Consider the following 21,947-nt stretch of genomic DNA (forward strand, 5'->3'; position numbering starts at 1 on the left):
GAGCTCATTAGTCAACTAGCTGATGACGCGCGATACCATCCACGCTTGAGTGCTCGCGCCGGTCGACACACACAATAGTTGAGCGGATTATTGGCGCGCGTCTTGTAATTTCCAGTTAGCATAAAAGTGGAGAAAATTGTTCGAACTTACTGGCTTTGTGTGTAGGATTTAAGAGTCGCACGCGAGTAAAAAGCATTTCTATTTAATTGTACGCAAATATTATTTTTATGATTATTTATCATAAAATGTTGAATAATTTTTTAAAAATGTAATACTGGACGGTATTAAATTGACCAGTAATTTTGTTACTTATTTTAAGTATTAAAAGTGTTGAAAGTATTAAACTAACAGTAGTATTTTCAATATTTGAAATAAGTATTTAATACTGTCTATTATTTTTACAAGGGCATGGAAAAAATGTATGTTAATATTTTACAAAGTTAGAAAAAATATCGAATAAAATTTATTATATATAAAATAAGTAATTTTAAAATTAAAGATTGCAAAATACTTGGATATAACTAGTTGTGAGTAGAAATTTTGTCTATCTAAATTTGGTAAACTGTGCAACGCTCTTAATTCTATTCTTTAAATTGCAATCAGTGTATTTTCACTGGTTTGCCGTGGTATACTTATAACTGTAATTAGTGAGTATTCACTGACGTGATTATATACACTAATTCTGAAGTAAAAATCACTAAAAGTTAGTGATTTTTACTTCAGAGTCAGTGTATTAATCACTGAAAAATCAATGCATTTATTTCACTAATTGACAAGTTATAAGTATTTTCACTGATTTCAGTGATTTTTCACTGATCCGTAATTTAGAAAGAACATGGAAAAAACCGTTTCTTATTGCAGTGTCTAAAAAATTTACTTAAATATCAATAGATTTAAAAATAATTTTTTTAAATTCTTAAAATTATGTAAACTCCAATTAATTGTTAAAAAATTGTTTGCAGCATTATCATTATACATTGTAAAAAAATTGTGTAAAATTACACTTATAGTGGGTAATTTTGAGATCAACTATGATAGGTGTAAATGTTGACATGTTTATAATTTTGTATATAAATTTTGTAACAATTTATTAATTTGTTTTTTACACTTGTGTATACACCGTAAACAAAATTATTTTTACTTGTGCACTGCAAAATTATTGTGCAATTTTACATAAATTTTTTACAGTGTACTTAGGCATTATACATAATTATTTTAATGGTCCGAAATTATTTTTAGATTTATATGAAGCAAATCTTTTAGATACTTAAAACTTATCTCTCTGTGAAGGAGCATTTTAATATTTGTGTGTAGAATTTTCTTTTCAGATTTAAAACATTCAACTTTATCGCATCACGTAAATATCTGCATAAGAAAGAGATACATTCACGACATACCTTACTTGGTTATTTGATAAATTTTTAGCAAATCGCTGTACTACTTTCAACTGAGTTTTTCAATGGTATTCTATAGTGTACCTTATAACAACTACTATTCTTGCGTGATCAGAATTTCAAAGCTAAAATGGTAATAACTTGCGTATTTTTCACATTCTTAAAAAAATATCATTTTTTATTTACCTAACGTTAATAATCTTTTTTTATCTGGTACTAATAATTCTTTCGAAAGAGAATCAAATGTAGCGGATCTATGTTGACAGAGCGAACGAGAGAATTCGCGCTCGCGCGAGAAAGCAACGGCGTCTCGCTCAGGAATTAATCGGTGCAAGAGTAGCCGCGATGCGGATTCCACAATGGCGCGCGGCGGGTGCTCGCGATATAAATATTTGTCTCGCGGGAGGGTGCCGAGGGCAAGTGCGAGCCTCGCGTCGCGAGGGATGGAGGGCTCGTGAAATAATGGCGTGCGCGCGTATGCGTGAATACGCGCGGGTTCGGGGAGGTTCTCTCCCCATTAGTCGCGTGGGGAAAGCGTACACTCTCCGGTACTTGAAAGACAAAAACATCTTGGCCGACAGCGGCCCGCATGTCTTCGCCTTTCAGAGGAGAGCCTGTGGGAAAGTTCGTCGGGACCTCTTCTCCTCCGCCTTTCAGTCAAGTCTTCGCGGAAACGTTTATTGGGACGGAAAATGGTAGCTTCTATACAGTTTTTACACAACAATCGTGATGTTACGACGGTAATATCACGCAGCAAAACTATTGTGTTTCGCGGAATCTGCGCCGACGAAAAGAATCGGTAACTTCTTTCCGACGATTATCTTATAAGCTTTATATTCCTATCTTATTCATTTTATTATTATATACTTACTTTACTAGTTTAAAATTTAGAGTTTTATCATATATTTATTATTTATAATTAATTAATTGTCTCTTCATTAATTTTTATATATAGAGAAGTAGAGAAAGCCTTTGTCTCATCAAGTAAACACCAAGCTTTAATTGCGAATATATAATTGACGTCGAAACTAAAGTAGGACAAAATTTGCTGAGAAATTAGCAATGATTGATACGTCCGTAGACATGAATAACATCCGACATTAAGGTCCTTTTCGGATGCGAAAAGCGATCCTGTCTCCCCTTCTCACCGACGATCGTACGTCTATATTCACAGCGGCGCGTAATGGTGGCACCTCGGGATGGCAAGGACAAATCACTTAAGACCCGACGCTGGCATGGCGCCGCTGCTCCCGATGTGACAAATTACTCCTCCATTATGGCCCGCCGATGACGCGCGATGTCAGCGATAAAATATGGAAGGCGCTCGCCCGCAGTAGCGAGGTTTAATTAGCGGAGAGACGCAAGTGTCGCGGAGCGCGCGCTGGGATTAATGCGATGGCAGTTCCACTTTTATCTCGCCGTGCGCGACTTTAATTGCCGAGAGATAGTTACGACGATTCGAGCGCGTTGCCGCGTTTGCATACGAGAGAAAACTAAGTTCCCGAGTCGCCACATGTTATAATTATTTGTAATTTGTACGGACAATATTTTATCGGCCGGTCGGAAATTGATTGAATTTATTGCGGCCGCACTTGTGGTAGTCTTCGTTGTTTCGATAACGAGACTTGACCACGGCTCGGATTTCCCCGTCGAAAGGCGAGTGTCTCTATACGATGTTATTTTAAGACTTGATATTTTTTATGAGGCAGCTGATGCATTTTAATACGATAACTGAAATGGTAATTGGACAAAGAGATATATCGCGTATAATATGATGGAACGTAGCATTTACGATATCTTTTAAGGCCATCAGTTTTTAAAGTTTGCTTACATGAGATCATCGAACGATACAACATCATGTATGAATTTTTCTATCATTAAAAAAGATGTAATTAAAAATATATAAATTATATGTTTGATATAGATTTGAGAAAAATGTTGTAGACATCAGACAGTGTGTGTCTTTTATCTGAAAAAATTTCTGTAAAATCTTTTACGTTTAATTGTGTTATATATGTTATTATATTATACATATGTGTGTCATATATATATATAAAGAAATGTTATTAATTTATTATTAAGTTATTAATTTTTTATTTTTTAGATTTTTATATAAGCATTTAAACTTCTTTCAAAATCTTTAGTTTTAAATTTAAAGTTAGTGTACATAATCATAAAACTAAATTACTTGAAGATCATTTCTGCATTTTAATAAATTATATATGTAAAAATAAAAGTTAATATAATAAAATAATAAGATTAACTTTAGTATCAAGAAACTCCGACATTTATTTATATTTATAATATTATAAAATATATGTAAATTTATATTATCTAAAATCTTTACATTTTTGTTAAAAATTTTTTAAAATATAAAAAATCCAAGTAAAACTGCATTATTCAGATGTTATAAATAACAAATATAATTGCTTATAATTGTTAAGATTCTTTTAGATAGAAAAAACATGTATCTTTTTCCGAAGTTCTTTAAAAACAATACATACAACACAAATAATTATAAAACTGAAGAATTTGTATGCAACCAAGTGAAAATACATTTGGCTAGATCAGGCAAGCGACACATCGCTCAGAGTAAAACAACTTTAATGTAGATTTTCTGTATACAAGATAGAGACTTATTCGACGCCATTGTCAATATTAGTGACCTGAGGAACCGTCTTTCGAAATTCACTCGTCTTTATATCGCGCTACCAACCGTTAGATTGGATCTCGAGCCAGGTCGCCTGGCCGAAGATCCGTCCGGATAGAGATGCAACGACATTTCCACATCGTTTTGTAGGCGTACGTTCCAAGGAGTCCGCGAGAGCAGTAGGATGGATTCGGCTCTGCTGAAGAGGGGCGAGGGGCCGGATAGGCTTTGAATGGACGCGGGCATTCAATGTTTTATCGAGGATCTACGTCGGCTGAATACCTCCGTCGACTACCTTTGTACCCCGGGGTCGCGTCGCGAGATCCTTCGTTCATGGAATGAGAAAGTGGGAGGAGTAACGAGTCGCAAAAGGACGAAGGCTATGTATCGGGGGCTTCTCTCTTCGCTCCCTCTTTATCTTCGCCGTTGAGTGGATACTCCTCCCCCCCTTCCTCCTCTTCCCTTGTGACAAAGGTAGGTGCGCACAGGTGGTACAGCCTCTTAGTACACCCTCACGCACCACTAATTTCCCGCTCGTTATAGCCTCCGTAGGTGGTCATTCAGAGGGCTCACCGAGAGACGTTTCCTCCGCATTTGCCTAGCTTGCCTTGCATTGTTTGCAGCGGGAAATTAAGAATCTACGTCGGCCTGCAGCTACTTTTGTACACAATATCGGTGATTCTAATTATTAAATTCTTCGAACTGCAGAATTGCTAAGTATTAATTTAAGATTTAAAAAGAAAAAGAAGAGAAATAGATTTTTAACAAAATCCATCGTTAGACGTTTTAACAAAATTTGACTCTGCACTGATTTCATTTTCAAATGTGCATTTAATTTTTAATACATTTTATTAAAAAGATATTAATATTATATAATATTAATTATATTATTATTTATATTACTAATATTAATATTAATTATTAATTTTAGGAATTGGTTTTGTGATAATTAAGAATTGCGTATCTGTTTTCTGTATTAGATTTAAATTGTTCCAGAACAATTAAATTTTTAATTAATCATCTCTTAAAAGATAATAATAAATAATAAATGAAGGATCGACTTGAAACAAGGAGAGATTTTTCGGAAATTAAATATTGCACTTTGTAAAAATATAATCTGCTTAATAAAAAAATGCAAGAATTACTTATATGCAATAATTTTTGAAAGTGTTTACAATTTAATTTGTGCATTAATAATCGCGCTGTACTTTCATTAGCCTTGTTAAATTTTGAGCCTATTAATTGTTTTGTTACATAATCTGTTTAGATAAATAAGAAGGTAAAAATCTATAATTTATGTATATTCGTAGTTTAATTAAGTTAAAAAATTTTTGAAAGTAGAATTGAGAAAATAATTCTTCAAATTTTCTTTTCCAAATTATTTTTATAGATAGTTTAGACAACAATGAATATGTTCCTGATAATATTAAATGAGATATTTAGTAGTCTAATTTAATTTTTATACATTGTAGTGCTACATGTTGCGTTCTTGTGGAACAGCATAAGATATTTGTGTAAATCAACAAAAAACGTTTTATCAAAGTGAAAGGCTTCTAGGAATCCTCATGTACATTAATATTCTACGGTTCGCTGATGATGGAGTATCCTCGTCTGAATTTTGTTTTACGTTACAGTCCGTCGACATCATAGTATCGGTAAGAATATTGATGTGTAATAAATATAATCTATGTAATCTTGTGTAATAAATGTAATCTGAAAATAAAGTTGTATATCGATATCAGTCTTCTTCTTATTTCTGTATTCTAAAATTTCTTTTGATGTTAGGAGTCAAAAATCAGTTTACTCTCAATCATATACACAAAATTTTTTGTATCGGCTTCAAGCGACGTGCCATACGGAATAAAATTAAAAGATTATAAATTACATCTCCAAAAGACAACTGTGACACGTGCAACAGTTAATTTTTGAATACATAATTAAAAATTGATAATCTCCCGTTAGATAATTGAAAAATTTTATTCTATATATCCACTTTTATATTCTTTATACTTTATACAATATTTCCTCATATGTTTTTAAAACCCACTTCTCCTATCTGTCACGCATCTATCCTTTAATCCTTTATCTTTAGGCTCACGTGAGCGGCCCTCGTGATCCAACTGCAACACAATCGAAAATATCCTCCATCGCTAGCAAATAACTGAGACTATCATGAACGATAAAGCGAAAGTGTATCGAAGTCACGTGTACCGCCGCGGGGTGAGTGCGTTTGCGCTTCCATTTCTGCGGCGCTCATCCCGTTTCGGGGTCGCAAACCCCCTCGAGTACGCACTCCTAAATAGCGCCAGGCCGTCGCGCCACATCGTCGAGCACGTACTGACTGTCAACGCGAGGGCAAAGGGGATTAGTGTTTCAATTATTTGCACAATAAGAAGCGTGACCAGGCGACGCGCGTGGACCGCGCGTCATATCGAGTGGCGGAGTCGCGTGACCATGTTTATTCGCCGTCGAAACCCCAGCGGTTGGTTGCTCCTTTGAATGCCATTCTCCTCTGTCAAATCCAGCGCCCTGCCATCGGTAATCCGACCGTATAGCGGTAAGACCTTCTCCTAACTTACCGGCTCCTACCTGCGCTAGGTTACGGTTACCTGGTCCCATCTATACGATAGCATGTGGGTAAAATTGCGAGTGATTGAAAGAACACTGTTCATAAAATAAAAAAAATATTTAGAACATTTTAAAAATGTAGAGAATTTACATTTTTGGAAATATTATTACATTTGTATTTAGCATTTGCAAGCTTCTAATTTTTACAAGTATTTTCTATTAAAAAAAGTTTTAAATATCTAAAAAAAAATTTTAATTATGTTTATTGGATAAAATCTTTTTCTGTTGTTACATATTAATAAAGAGATAATAATGGATTATATATGATGCAAATAAATTAAAATTTTTATGCGATCTCGTACTAATTTGAGCACTAATTTTAACTGATTAATTCAATTATGAATATCGATCAATTAAACGATGAAAATATTTGGAGAAGTTATATATATATATATATATATATATATATATATATATATACAACAAAAAATTTTACTTTTTAGATAAATAAGTAGTTAAATAAATATAGAAAAAAAATTTTTAGATAAATTTAATCACATACAAGAAATTAAAACATACGTTTTGTTAATACCTAATTGAATAATAAAAGATAATTAATTACAAATGCAATCAAATATGATTTATTAGATTTTATTCATAAAGTTACCAGTTTTTTTTAATCCAGAATATTTTTAAAAAAAGATCATGATTTCAGCAAAGATTGTTGCTTAGAATAGATTGTTGTTAACAATTGCCGAGTTATGGAGACACAAGCGTATCCTGTGAAGAAAATTGCCCGGCTTTCAAGGACGTTCATTACTCTGTTAACCGTACGAGTACTTTACTATCCTCTGGCGTCGTGATAATGAATAATCGGCCAATGTCGCTACGTATAAATATTTAAATTTTCAAGCGTATTTTCAATTGCCACGGGCTGAATTTAATAGATACGGTAGAATTGAGATCGACTTGAAGATATCTGCAGTGCATATATAAAAATGCAGAGAATCGCATCTTGATAGCCATCAAATTTATTCGACGTCAAAATTTAAATCATTTATATTAACGTATCGATCTTTTAATAAAATTGCATTAATAAATATTAAAATTCTTGGAATTGTGTAAACTCTGAGTTTCTTTTTATTTAGAATAATTTGATCCACTTTTTTAAACAATTAAATGTTTCACAAATAATTTTTTATTCTAAAAGTGTCAAAATTGAAGATGTCTGAAATTTATAATGTTCTCATATTCAGAATATCCAGAATAATTGATGGCCTTCCTAATTATAATAATTAAAATTTTGTTGAATTTGTAAGACGTCTCTTTTCATTACAAGTAGCGGGACTTGTAACGAAAATTGCTGCGAAGAAACATTGAACTGTCAATATTTCTCATATGTAGGAAGCAACCCGGCGAAAAGCTGTTATTAATGTTGCTCCGCCCCCTGGTCCGGCACTGATCGCAGTGTTATTATTGCGTGATTTATACGAGAAGTATTATTAGCATGATCATTAGGTCTCAAAAGAAGGATCATGGGATTGCGGTATTCGGAAAAAGAGGAGATCCTTCTCTGTATCGTTTTTTTCTCTGTCCCTGTCGAATATTTTCAGCCCGTCAATTTAATCGAAAGTTTCCGCGTTTAAATCCGCTCATCTAATTGCCCTAATCCCTGACTTGCAAAGCGCTCGTATCAAAACGCATTAGCCTCCCTCTAATAGCTTTAAGCCTTAAGTAGCTTATGTTGAAACGTGAAAATCTCAAGAATGATCATAATCCAAACGATCGAATTTTATCCGCACGCTACGAGTCATGTAAAGAGAAAATTACGGTCCTTAACGTATGCAATTATAAATTCTGAAAAAGGAGAATGTCCGAGTCATTTCCAACAAGCTTAATTCCCTGTTTGTATTGGCTTTTTAAATCAACAGTGATTGACAGTAATCAATAAAAAATAATTCACGCGTATCACGGCATTTTTCTTTTTTCAAATATAAAGAATATTTAAAAAGTGTTGATATAATTAAAGAAATACAAAAATGTTGATAATAAATTTGGGCAAGTCCGTCATACTTGTCGCTTCGAATTGAAGAAGTTTCACTGCAAACATAATTCGTCAAAATAATTGCGATATTATTGTAATTCGGCGTACATCTCCAAGATCCTGGTAACTAGGACCTTTGTGAAAAACGAATATTGTACAGTAAACGTATGTAAAAAAAAAGATCATTAAAAACTTCTCTTGGTTTCATCCATATATCTACAACGATCAATGGCTCCTTATTTGTGCTGATCCGGTCGTTTCATATTCATGATGCGTGCATTATCGACTTATCTTCCGGACGGTAATGGAGTTATAAATCAAATCTTTATGGCATACTTAGCAGATAAAAATTCGATCACATTTTTTTCATAATTTCGCAAAATAATATTATGCACTTATTAATAAAAGATCAATATTCGACCAAAGTTTTGTATTATAGGTGTACAAATTAGATATAAACACTGGTTAAATAACAAAAATCATAAAATTTTAAGAGATTCGTAATAATATAACTGATAATTTATATATTTTTTAATTTTTTACAAATATTTCTTAGAATAATCATTTAGAGCTCGACAATAAATGCAACATTGAAAAAGAGTAAAAAGAATTAAGTGTATTAGGAAAAGGTCGAGATACTAAATTAATAAATTCGCTGAACGCAGAAATCTTACTCGGATTATAATAATCAGGATATTTTCTTCATGGCAATGGATTTATTACAAAGTTGCTGTTGAAAAACGGCAATGGCTTGCACACAGCATTACATAGTACTTTTATTGTAAATATTATCTAGGATGCATGCTTTATATAAGAGAATTCTTAGAGATACCGTCTGTAGCATATTGGCATTAAAAAATGTACATACGGAAGAATATATATAAAGTAAAATATAGCCGAGACCTTTGTAGGCCTACGAACATGAGCAATACGCAAGATACATATCCGTACACAGGCTGCTTCAGAAATTACCGTCGCTGCTTCCTATTTCGTCTCCTTCCCATCATCGATAGACTTGAAATTTATTTTCCCTCGTTAATCGGAGAAACAAAGACGATTTCGGAACGCCCTGTAATGTGCTATACCCGCGGAATACTTCGCGAGGCGTAGGATATGAATGTGCTCGCGGGATATTGCGTGGCGAGAGGAACTATCTCAAAGGACTGAGGTAATGTGAGAGAGAACGAGCTAGTTGTAAATCGCTAAGTAATATATAATCGACGCTACGGAGAAAGGACGAGCTTTCTCGCTGATTGAGATACTTCCTTTGTCAGCCTTAAGATCTAAGGGAACTTATGGAACTAGGATACACGCGCGGAGACGCTGCCGCGACAAGTCGGTCCGTCCATCGCAGCTGCGGGGCCCGCTGGCTAATTTTGACAGAAAACCGTCAATTCGAGGGGCCCTAGCAGTTGCAACTTCCTCGTCTACCTCTTCATCGCAGAAGCGTGACCGCCCTTAAAGTGATCGCATGAAGGCGACTCGCAGACCGAGTTCCACAACTTCGTTTAACTAGAGTTTAAAAAACATTGTTCAATAGAAGAATTTGTTTTGTGTGAAATAAATTCGTCTATTGAACCTGTGTTAGTGGAACTGGGCCTTAGCCGACGATTTCAGAGGCTGTCAACGTTAGAACATTCAGATGCAATTTATCTGTTAAAATATAATTTTGACTATATATTTCTTATAAAATATTATGTACTTTTATTTATTTTATTTAAAGGCTGTTTGTTTTACATTTTGTGTTTTTATTAAATGTCTTAAAAAAATAAAAAAATAAATTAAATCCAGATCAAAGTTTATCTGTATTAGTAGAAATAAATATTACGAAAGTAAAAAAAAACGATAACTTCGAATGTTCCAGCGTTAACTGCGGCACAATAGCGGATAACAAAATTTGTTTAATCCCGTTCGGCGATTAAATTAATCTCAGATAAATTGACACTGTGATGTTTCTCTTCGATACATAACAAATTTATTCTTTAGTGCCACAACAAGATTGTATCATGTCGATCGATCGAGGATCTCTGACGTTTATTACTTTAAAAAGTTGACGGAAAGATCATCGGTATGCAGGGAGACATCATAAATTATTTCTATGCATTGTCGTTAAAAATGCACGTTTTCATCCAGAGTATTTGCTGCATTCAAAAAAATGGGGCCCGAGCCTCCGCGATTCAAGATTTTCTTTCTCCGGAGATCGGAGATCAGAGATCAAGGATCGAGGGTCGATCGCGGCTACATCCTCGAGAAGGATGCACAAAGGTGGGTACGGATTCTCATTATGTGAGAGACATTCAGTTGCGAAGACACGTATCGATGTGCGCACGTGGGAAATCATCGTCGGTAAGCTTAAAATCGTTATATCGGGACCGGACATCTCTTCGACATTTCCGTCAAGCACGATTTTATCTCATAACTGTGATAATGAACGACGCTTACGAATCTGTTATCGTGCTTTAGGTCAAATTACATTAAACGTCGTAAGTTTGCAGTCGGAAAATTATTATCGCGCGTTCAGTTTGATGATGCGTGTCGTGCTACCCAAGCGCTTTTTACGCACTGAAATATACCTTTAGTGGGTTTCCCCGCGAGTAGCCGCGTTTTCCTCACTTCAAGAGAATTCTCGCGAGAATAGAGCTCGTAAGAAAAGCGTTCGACAACCACTCGTCGATTGGTTGCCACAATCACGTCAAAGGCCATCGAGCAGCACCGCACACAAAAGTTCGTACTTTCGCCGTCCAAAGAATAACTTTCATCTGTCAGCGTTTCGCAATGACTGAGTATCGACTTTCGTGCGTCGGTCGCGGTCGACCTTTCAATTCTCGGGTCGACGGCAGCGGCGCGCACAGGTCGCCCCGGTTGTATGCGAGCTCATCCTTAGAATCTAAATCGTCGTCCTTAAAATTAATTGTTGAGGCAGTTGAGTTGGCAAGAGCAAAAGAATCAGTCGTGTTCGTCTCGTCGACGACATCGCCGAAGCCATCTCGAGGAAGCCCGCAACTTCGACGCAATCGCGGAATCGAGTCTTCCTGAAGAAAGAAACAATGGTAGCTCCCACAATCCATACGCTGTCACTAGCTGACGTGGAACGATCTAAAAGGACTATTGTCTGGATGACAATAGCAATGGAGATATAGTGTTGGCAGATCGAATTGTTCCCGATTTTTGAAACGGATTATAAACCATAGGAAATCGCTCCAGCAATTCGTCGACTCGTTTCCCTTCCTTTCACCTTCCTCCTCTTTTATCACGCGCTCACAATGCGAGGAACTTCATCAGGGCGTCGTAGATGAGCTGGGGATTAATGGTGCCGTCGGCGGTGTACCTGACGCCGCGCAGCGAGCCGTCGTCGTGACTAACGACGCCGTACTCGCCCACGATGAAGCCGTCCGGCGTTCTCTCCTCGACCCTGTACTTCCTGTAGTTCCTACCCTCCACCACGTAGCCGACCTTGTGACCGTCCTCAGTCGCGCCCGGGGTTTCCTCCGTGACCACCAACTGCGGCCCATGAACGTTGCCGTTGCTGCCGACGCTGACCGACTCGTCGATCTCGTAGTTTTGCTCGTCGGGCTCGCCGTCCTCCTGCTGACGATCGACCGGCTGGCCCGCAGAGTCGTACACCTTGCTGGGCTCGCCGTACACCTTGGCCGGCTGTGAGTAGACCTTGGCCGGCTCGGAGTAGACTTTGGCTGGCTCCGAATAGATCTTGGACGGCTCGGAGTAGACTTTCTCCGGCTCGCCGTAGACTTTGGCGGGCTCGCTGTAGACTTTCGCGGGCTCGCTGTAGACCTTGGCCGGTTCGCTGTAGACCTTAGCCGGTTCGCCGTACACTTTCGCCGGCTCCCCGTACACTCGCTCAGGTTCACCGTACACCTTGGCCGGCTCGCCGTACACCTTAGCCGGCTCATTATAGGTTCGCGGAGCTTTGTACGCCTTCGACGACTGGCCGTACATTTTCGGGCCCGGGCGATTGTAGAGCGACCCGTCGTAGTGACGTCCCATTTTGCGTCCTTGAAGCGTCCGATCCGACGACGACACCGCCTCCGGCAGTTCCTCGTTCAACTCTCGCTGTTCCGAGTTCACTACAGGTAGCTCGTAATTCTCCTCCGTCGGCAGGGTAATCGCGTCGACGTCGATGATCCGGCCGGCCTCGTCGACGTCTTCGTCCTGATGGTGACTCCTTGCGGGGACCTGTTGAATTCGCGGTGTCATGGTCACGCGGCTGCGCCAGCTTGTTCTCGGCGAGTCCTCGTCGACGGAGAACTCGCTCCTGTTTGATTCCGAGACGATGTTGCTGAGCTCCTCGGTGACGAATCGACCCGGGGGCGTCATCGTAGTCGTCGTGGTGGTCGTGGTAGTCGTCGTCGTCGTCGTCGTCGTGGACGGTGATGGCGCCGACGGCCTGCTGGTGCCCCTCGTCGTACTTCTGCTTGGCTCCCTGGACTCGCCAGTGACTTCTCTGTTTGCAGCAGATTCCAAACTTGACGGCCGCGCGACTGTCGCGGCGTCAGCGCTGTCGTAATGCTCGACGCGTACTTTGTACGGCGTGGCCTCGACCGTGGACGTAACACTGACGCCGATCACCTTTTGCCGGCTGACACCTCTGCCTCCGGTGCTGACGGATCCATTGGTCCCATTCGACCTCGAGATCGTTCGATCTTGGTGAATCAACGTTGGCGTGCTCGTTATCGTCGTCGCCGCGCTCGAGGGCGACAAACGTGTCGAGCTTATGCCGCCCGGCGTGCTCAGGTCGTCGATCAACGACGCCAGATTCTGCTGCCGGTGACCCAGTGTTTTTTGATTTATGGGATAGAAACGAACGACCTCCTCGCGGCCGCTCGTCTGCGGCCTCGGCACCGAAATCGATCGGCCGCCGCTCGGGTTTTTGGATATCCGATAAATCGACGCTTCGTGTTGATGCGACTCGGCGGTTGCGCTGTCACCCGCGGCCGCCTGATGACCACCTCGTGGTCGGAAACCCCGGCGCCGTTGCGGCGGCGTCGCCATGGCGCCGTTTATGAAGACCGAAAGGAATTCCGTACCGGCGAGTATGTCGCCCTTCTTCGCTGGAGCGCCCTGCGCTTTCTCCCAGACCAGTGCCGCTTGAAGCAGTACCTGAAAAAAAATTACACGATTGTTCAACACTGCTATTTTTATTCATCTTGGAATAATATTTATTTAATAGTAAAAGAATTTACCTTCCTTAGAATCGTATAGTGTTATTAATTCTGCAAGGATTGAGGGATAATAAAATCATTGCATTCTTGCATAGTTCGTTAATCAGATAAAAGCTTAAAAACAGTAAAAAACTCATTTTAAAATTTGTTTCAAAAACCTTTTTGATATAAATTTATTACCGCGTAGCGGTATATAAATTAATATATTTTTGGATGTATATTGTTGCTTAAGAAAATGTTCGATTAATAAAAATGTTATCTTTTATTAATCTTTTCATAATGTCGGCGTTGTTACGAAATATTTCATGATTTACTCACGCTTGATACGGCTTCTTTAAATTATCATATGCAGGCATTTAACGACATTTAATTTAAATTTATAATTATCGTATTATTATCGCAACTTATATCACAATCACCACAAAAGAATCTATATTTAGTTTTTCATAAATGTGTATCTATGCCTGTATTTGGTTACATTTTTCTTCCAATATAACTGTAAATTTAATTAGATTAAAAGATGTATTTCTTACAACATTGGCACTTACATAAATTTATCACTAAACTTTGTATCTACATTATAATTGAGTATAAAATTTATATTAAGATTTCAATTATGTTGCGATGGGGGCAATCGTAATGAAGACAGTAGAAAACACCGAGGGTTCAGTTTACCGGTGATTATACGAATAAACAAAAACACGCAAATAAAGCTGTATCATTGCCCAAATTACCGTAATATTCAAGTAAAGAGTCCTGGTGTAACATTAACAGGATATAACATTTTAGTCTTTTGCAACGTCGTTAAACGCCCGCGGAACCGCCGGACAAGCTCGCGAATGCCTCATGCCCTCCTACTTTTCCATAAGAAGAGGAACAAAACCGCGAGCAACGATGAGATCGTGTCGGCTCCACGTCGAATCCGCGCCGAGAAACGATAAACCGCTTTTATGCGTCCTGCGTTTTGCACGAAGGACACAGGCAGGTGTGCATCCGTGCGATTTATAAATTACCCGACCTGGTCGCTCGTAAAGTCCTCCAACGACAGCCACTCTCCCGATGAAAATCTCGTACATTTTTACAGCGGGTTCGTCGTGGACACGTCTTGACTGCCGCAGCGTATTACTTCCTGCTCCTCTCGCGAGTCGGAATTTTTTCTGAGCAGTTGTACGAAAATATAACTCGATCATACGCATAATGGAAGGAGATTCGATTTACGCTCACATTTGATAAAATTAATAAAATCTCAAAATCTTTTATGATACTACGTCAGATTAGTATTTCAATTTATATAGTGTTATAAATAATTCTTTATGGGGGTATTCTAATCTAGAGATCTTTTCGTATTCGTTTCGTTTATTTTTGGGGATTAAATAAAAAAACCTATTAATTTAGATTTGCATACATATTTGTGGTTTAATGATTCCAAAAAATTTTTCAAATAATTTGTCAACATTTGTGGCAGCTGCAGACTATTTATGTTTATCTGCAATGTAAATTGCAAATTCAAACAATTCAAATTTTTTTAATTTACAAGAATGTGTTATATCTTATCTTAAAATTAAAAAGATAAATTAAGTTTTTTAAAGAAATGGCGTTCCTAAAAAATTAAAATTGGAATTTTTCAACTGATAATCCGCAAAAAAGTATTGCATGTTTAATTTTTGTACGCTATATGACTACACTTTTATAACTAAAAAAAAGATTATTTATTTCAGATGATTAAAACTAGCGTAATTATTGCAGATAGGATTATATTTGGTTAGTAATTCAGCGTTTTAAAAAAATTACTTAAAGTATAAATAAATATACATCCAAACACACAAAACTTAATCATTTCAGCTTAATTTTTATTAAATTTATATTAATTCCTAAATGTAACGAGTTTCTAAACTAGAATATTCCTTTAACTCCAGTCGATGGTATTTTTAAAACTACCAAAGATGTCAATTTAATCTTAGTCTTTAATTAGCGAGGAGTTATTTTAATATTATTTGTACATGATTCAATTATACTAGCTGAATCCTCAAGTACTGGAAATTTTCGATCCTAAATGCTTTTTTTAATTAGAAGATTAAAGTTTCACTTTTAATATATATTATAATAGTAAGTAGATTCCTTAAGAATTCAAGTAAAAATAATTATATAGTAATATACTTTATATAGTCACGCAAGCATTTGAGGATTAAATCTTCGATATTTAAGCTACTGTAGGCCATTTTACCCTATCGTTAAAATTATATTTTATTAAATTCATATATATTTTCAATATTCTGTATTAAATAATAAAAAAAATGAAACAACTAGCGGAGCCAAAGTGGCACTATTAAAGTCGTTCTAGTCGCTATAAAACTCAATTCTTAAAGAAGATTTACCTTACTTAAAATGACAAATGATTCTTTCAGGTCCTGATCGACTAATCGTAGCGCAGTCCGCAGCGTTCTCGCTATACTTACGATTCGTGCCACGTTCCGTGACTTTCAATTGCGAGCATAAATTACGCGTTGCCCAGAGGACGCAGGTAATTATCATTCATTCTGATTTTTAGTCACCAGCCTTATCGATCGCGTCCTTAATCGATTTCCTCTCACCGTAGGCTCGCCGTGGGTTCTACACCTACATAATAAGGTACGCGGCTATTGCGAGCGTAATGAGATACCTGCGTGCTCGAGTTGCTTTGTAAAACGCGACCTTGACGAGGTAAAGGAGCCCAACGTCACAAATATGATATTCATGCGGACAATTTATCAGGGAGATCCTCGCTCTCGTCGCGGGGATTCGCCGCACGGTAGGCGAAAGTTCTACTAATGTCTAATAATGCTGGAACCGTTACATTGCATTTGCAAACAATAGCGAGCGCTGCATCGATCCGACGATCGACGACGACGGAAAGGAAACGGAATCGTATATTCGCGCAAAGATGTAGGTTCGTAGGTGAGAGAATCTTGGAAGAAAACACAAGCGCACGTATTGACACGAAGTGCGAAGAGAAAAAGAAAGAAGAGCCCAGGTAATAATTACCACGGGGAAAAACCGGCGCTTCGTTATCTGTTTACATATTCGTGCAGCCCTCGTCAGAGTTCAGGAATTTTGTGACTATTTTTATGCGAACCTTGAGGCAATTTTAGCCATTTTCTTTTTCCCCTCGCCAAGTGTCAATGGTGGCCATTCACACTTGAAATACTTGCGGTACGTACGCAGGGACAATCTACATTCACGTATTATGATTATAGTGATCATCGTCGAGGCTACGTGACTTAACGATCATGCGATCTTGACCGATGATGGGTTTCGCTTAGTCGACGCGCAGTTTCGGACGCGGAGACAATAGGTCCGTCCGTTTCAGCTGATTTTTTGTGTGAGAGAAAATCAGCTGAAGACACACACCGTTTATCTTTTCTCCCCAATAAATCTATATATCCTAGGGCTGGTAGTTTCAACTTCTTGATAAAATTGCCTATCAGGTAAAGTAAATATATGTCTGTCTTTATTTATTTAGGGGAAAAAAAAAATAAAGATAGACGCATGCTTGCCTACAGAAAAAGTTTCGGATGATTAAGTATATTTTGACGTTCTGCAAATTGTCTGCTAAAGAATTTGATTTAAAAAAGTTTGATTTTTCGACGCACTGACAGCGTGAAAAAAAAAACGCGAGAAAAATTCGGAGGTTCGCGCGGAAGGACGCGGGAAACGAGGAAGAGATGTAATGAGCCGTGCAACACCGCTATCGTTTTAAATATTCGACGGCCGTCCCGACGACAATTAGGCGTGCGTGCTTCTCACGTGCCGGGAATCCGCGTCCGAGAGATAGCGGCTACCGCCGCTGCTGCGCCGCGCGCGCTAACATGAATGCCTAATTTATCTCTTATTACGCGAATGCCCGGGGACATGCACGCAGAAAAAGGGAAGAAGGGTTCCAGCGACGCACGCAAAAGACGTACGAGGAAACGTACGCGTACTGCTTGACATCTTTAAACACATAATTTGTTTAAAAAATAAACGAATTGGTAATTTAAAAAGAATTATAAATAAAATTAAAAAATCTTACAATATTTTTGAAGTTACATTAAAAATAATTAAAAATATGTAAAAATGCTTTATTATCTTTCGTACATTGAATTGAATGAAAAGTACTTACTGTTAAACTTTATTTCCCCCCTTCCTAAAAAACTAATTTCAAATGGTTAGACTTATTATACTGTTTATCAATAAAATGAGTATTTTTGTACATATAAATGGATTTTTATTTAATTAGAGAATTTTGTGAATTGAGTAATACTTTTCTAAGAATGTTATAAAATAATGGATATCTAAAAAAAAAAAAAAAAAAAAAAATTATTTTTATTGTTGAAAAATATGTGATTTACAAAAACTTATTTTTCTTATTCTCATAGAGTATAAATCCAAAAAATAAAATCAGTGGCTTATGGTGTTTCCCCAATTAAGGAAATTGAAAATATTGCATATCAATCTCCTCTAATTCTAACCCCCCTTATACCTTAATTTTGACCAAAATTGATTTACGAGATTTTTTAAATAATCCAAATACTTTTGTGGAGCAAATTTCAGAAAACATTTTACCAAATAAATTTAAAAATAAATGATAACAAGTCTGGTGCATTGTAATAAGCAATTATAAAAAAATAGCTAAATATATAAAAATAACTCGAAAAAATTCGAAATATAATATAAAGAAAAACAGTTACACGACAGATAAATTAATTCTAATTGGAAACAGCGAGCGTAAGAAAATTTAAAACGTACGTCCTAGGGAATTCCTACGACACCCATGGATCCTCTTACAATCCGGACGACGTTCGCGGAGTCGAGATAAGAGGCGCGGACGTGTTTCGGAAAACTTAAGGACGACGTGCCGGGAATTACTTTAATCCCGTGTCGGGGCAAATTAAAGAAAATAATTTCACGAACACGCCGTAATTTCGATTAGCTATCGATGCGTATCGGCCGACAAAGTACATGTTTCTCGCGACGCATGTTTTAATGGGGTTATTACGCGATACCGTGGCGCGATGGCTGCGCGCGGAACAGCACCAAGAGAGACGGAAGAATTACGTTTCTCCTCTCTCTCTCTCTCTTTTTTTCGTGCATATCTCGGGCTCCTTATGCGGGCTACGGCGCGGCGTAAAACTTTTGCACGAATTTAAAGATTGCGAGTATAAAAGTGTCCGTCCGGACTCCCCGAGCTTGATTTTTATTGCCGGGCTCTCTCGCCGTTGCGTTGCACGGCGCATCGTGTTTCGTGTTGCGGCGCGCCGTCGGATTTTTGCAACTCCGGGAAGGTCGCTGCCGTCCTTGCCACGCACGACTCGAGTGACGGTAGAAGGGTTAAGATTAAGCGCACCGCCGCCGCTCGCCGCGCGATTGTCCAGGGACCCCGCAGTCATTTCATTTTATCATTTGATTTCAAAGAATCGCTTTAATTCGCAATTCAAACGCGAAGGATAACGCGATTAAAAGACCAACCGTTAAACGTGTAATTAACAATTTCCGCGATGCGTGTAGGACTTTAATAACTAATTTACGGTTGAAAAGGGTAATAATAATTAACTTAATAAAATTATTGAAAACAATTTCAAATTATTATCATTATTGAAAAAAAAAATAATTTGTGCACGTTAATATTCGAAGGCACGATTCCCTACAATTCTCCGTACTTTGCACTTTCTGTGTCGTTCAAATTTTTTCGGTCGTATAAGAGCGATTCTATTTTTATACGTGGACCCATGCAAACAGAATGTGCATGCGAAACCGCTACCGATCGCGCCTCTCCACGAGAGAAACGAAGCTGGGTGGGGTACGGTGTAGGTGACAGGAGAAGGGTGGCAGGAGAGACCTGCAGCGTGGGTGTACACGCGGGCTACTTTACGATACGTGCGGCGACGCATTTATTTTTTCGCCCGACTCCGTCGTCGACACTTTTCACTTAAACTCCGAATTTCAATATCGCCAACGAAGAAGTCGCGTTACGACTAATGACAGCATTTCGGGAGAGGTAGAGAGAGGGGAGGGGGAGCGAAAAGAAAGAAAAACACAACGTAAAAGTTCATTCTGTCAGAGCGAGTTCAGATTCGACGTTCGGAATGAACGTTACCATATCTGTTTCTCGGTGAGTTATTTTACTGACGGCGCTGCTCCGACGATTATTTCGTCGGCGATTTACAGCGCATTTTGCAGAACTTTATCCTCGCTTTTATTACTTATCGTATAACCCGCGATTGCGAAACGGAAGGTTAAGAGAAGAAGGAGGAAAAGAAGGAGGCGGAGGTGGAGAAGAAGGAGGAGGAAACGGAGAAGGAGACTGAGAGTTACTCTGAATAAAGAGGCTGAGATCGGCAAACCGGTATCACCAGTGCCATACTGTTGCAGCGATGATGGGAAATGCGCTCGTGCTTCGAGAATAGACGCGCCAATTCTGCTCGCCATCGTACAAACACGTGTTACGATTGAATGTAACTGTGTCGCGAATATTTCGAACGCTAAGATTATCTAAGTGTTACATGCATATTCGATACACGAAGAGTTCAACCACACTTTTCATCTTTCAGCTCTTTTACTCAAATCTGTGTTAAATGACAGGTTTCCATTAAATCTGATGTTTCAAAATACTAAAATCAGTTATAGCTAATCGCTGACTTTACTCAAGTTTCGCACATTAATCTCATATGAGCACATTGACGGTATTTGTTTAAACATTCGACACTTTTTATACAAAATTTAGACAAAATATCACTTTTTATTACAACAATTGTCATAATCTACGTCATAATAATTCGAATTCAAACGAAAAGTAAAAAGAATGATTTCAACTTATACGACATTTGTGGCTATTATGTTGTGTATAATGTAAAGCAATTTTACGATTGGCGCATCAAATCTATATATTCAGATACTATAATATCAACATGTTTAAAATAATAATTGTTCGATCAGTCAAATTCAGGTGTTCAAATTATCTCAAGTCTAATATTGGCATTTTAATATTAAAATCCAGATTACGTTTACAGTATAACCTTAATTAAATATTAATGACCTTTAAATTAAAATTAATTATTATATAATTATTTTTAAAAAGTTAAGTATATAGTCTATAAAACGTGATTTGTTATTTGTTCTAAAGTTGGTACATATACGCAATGTATTAATTAAAACACAAAGATGTTCGTAGCGCGGTTTCCACGTATTATTGATACTCAAGAGAATTTTACCAACCATCTCAGCAAATCTCAATTTTCTCGAAACGATATACATATATTTGCTAAAAAAAAGGCGACATGCTAAACACAGTCGTTCGGCCGCTACGGTTAACTCTTTATGGGAGATTAACACTCGACCCCTCGGGATGATTATCGATCGCCAAACAACATCCACGGATGTGCGGGTTCAATGTTTACTCGATACTTTGTTTCGGGATTAATCATACTGTCCTCGGCTCGTGCGCGTTCTCATAAATCGCTAGAGAGCGCGCGTGAAGTAAATATACGTAGAGGATTAATATCAGCCGATTTGTATCAGCGGCCGGGCAACGAGATGCTAAAAGGTGCGAGCCAAGCGCTGGCCTGCCGGTCGGCGGAATAGAGAGAATGTCGGTGGTTATACCTGTTGAAAGGGGAACACGTACTGCCGTGTGGACACCACGGCGTGAGGTCACCGGCGCGGTGACGGCGTGTCGAGTCATTCCGCGAGTATCTGCTCGCTCGCGCACGCACGCACGTTTTTTACGAGTGCACTCTCATTTAATCGACGCATCCCACGCGACGGCAACGTTTATTAAATGAAGGAGCGATGATCGCCGCTCGTGTTACGGCGCTTAATACGCGCGATGATTGATAATCTTTTAGCGTGGCTAAATTAGACACGTCAAACTGCCTCTCTTTTTCTCTCTCTTTCTTTCTTGTGTCGGATATTTTTTGTGTAGCGTATCATTTTTTTTCATCTGCTTTCGGAGATGCATTTATTATCGAGGCGCGCGAAGTTTATCAGGGGACGCGTCAAGGTCCACAATCAATTACAAACAGCGCGCACCCGCGGGATTGTTTTTATCACGGATAACGAATTCCTCGCTCCTTTTTTTCTCTTGAGATTGGCTCGAC

At 38.1% G+C, this 21,947-nt stretch overlaps 1 protein-coding gene and 1 long non-coding RNA gene across 2 annotated transcripts in view; one reads left to right on the plus strand and one right to left on the minus strand.

Annotated features, from left to right (window-relative positions):
* Nucleotides 1–1,193: 1,193 nt before the first annotated feature.
* On the plus strand, nucleotides 1,194–6,720 carry LOC118645545. Its single transcript, XR_004963253.1, has 2 exons — nucleotides 1,194–3,133; nucleotides 4,195–6,720. It is a non-coding gene; the product is annotated as an uncharacterized LOC118645545 (long non-coding RNA).
* A 2,447-nt stretch (nucleotides 6,721–9,167) lies between these two features.
* Nucleotides 9,168–21,947, minus strand: part of LOC105838021 — a 53,515-nt gene continuing 40,735 nt past the window's right edge. The window contains exon 2 of the mRNA XM_012683274.3: nucleotides 9,168–13,774. Within this exon, the coding sequence (XP_012538728.1) occupies nucleotides 11,915–13,774 (1,860 nt within the window). The 3' untranslated portion in view covers nucleotides 9,168–11,914. The remainder of the gene's footprint in view (nucleotides 13,775–21,947) is intronic.

Source organism: Monomorium pharaonis, chromosome 5 (genome assembly GCF_013373865.1).
Source record: "Monomorium pharaonis isolate MP-MQ-018 chromosome 5, ASM1337386v2, whole genome shotgun sequence".
Taxonomy (NCBI): Eukaryota; Metazoa; Arthropoda; class Insecta; order Hymenoptera; family Formicidae; genus Monomorium; species Monomorium pharaonis.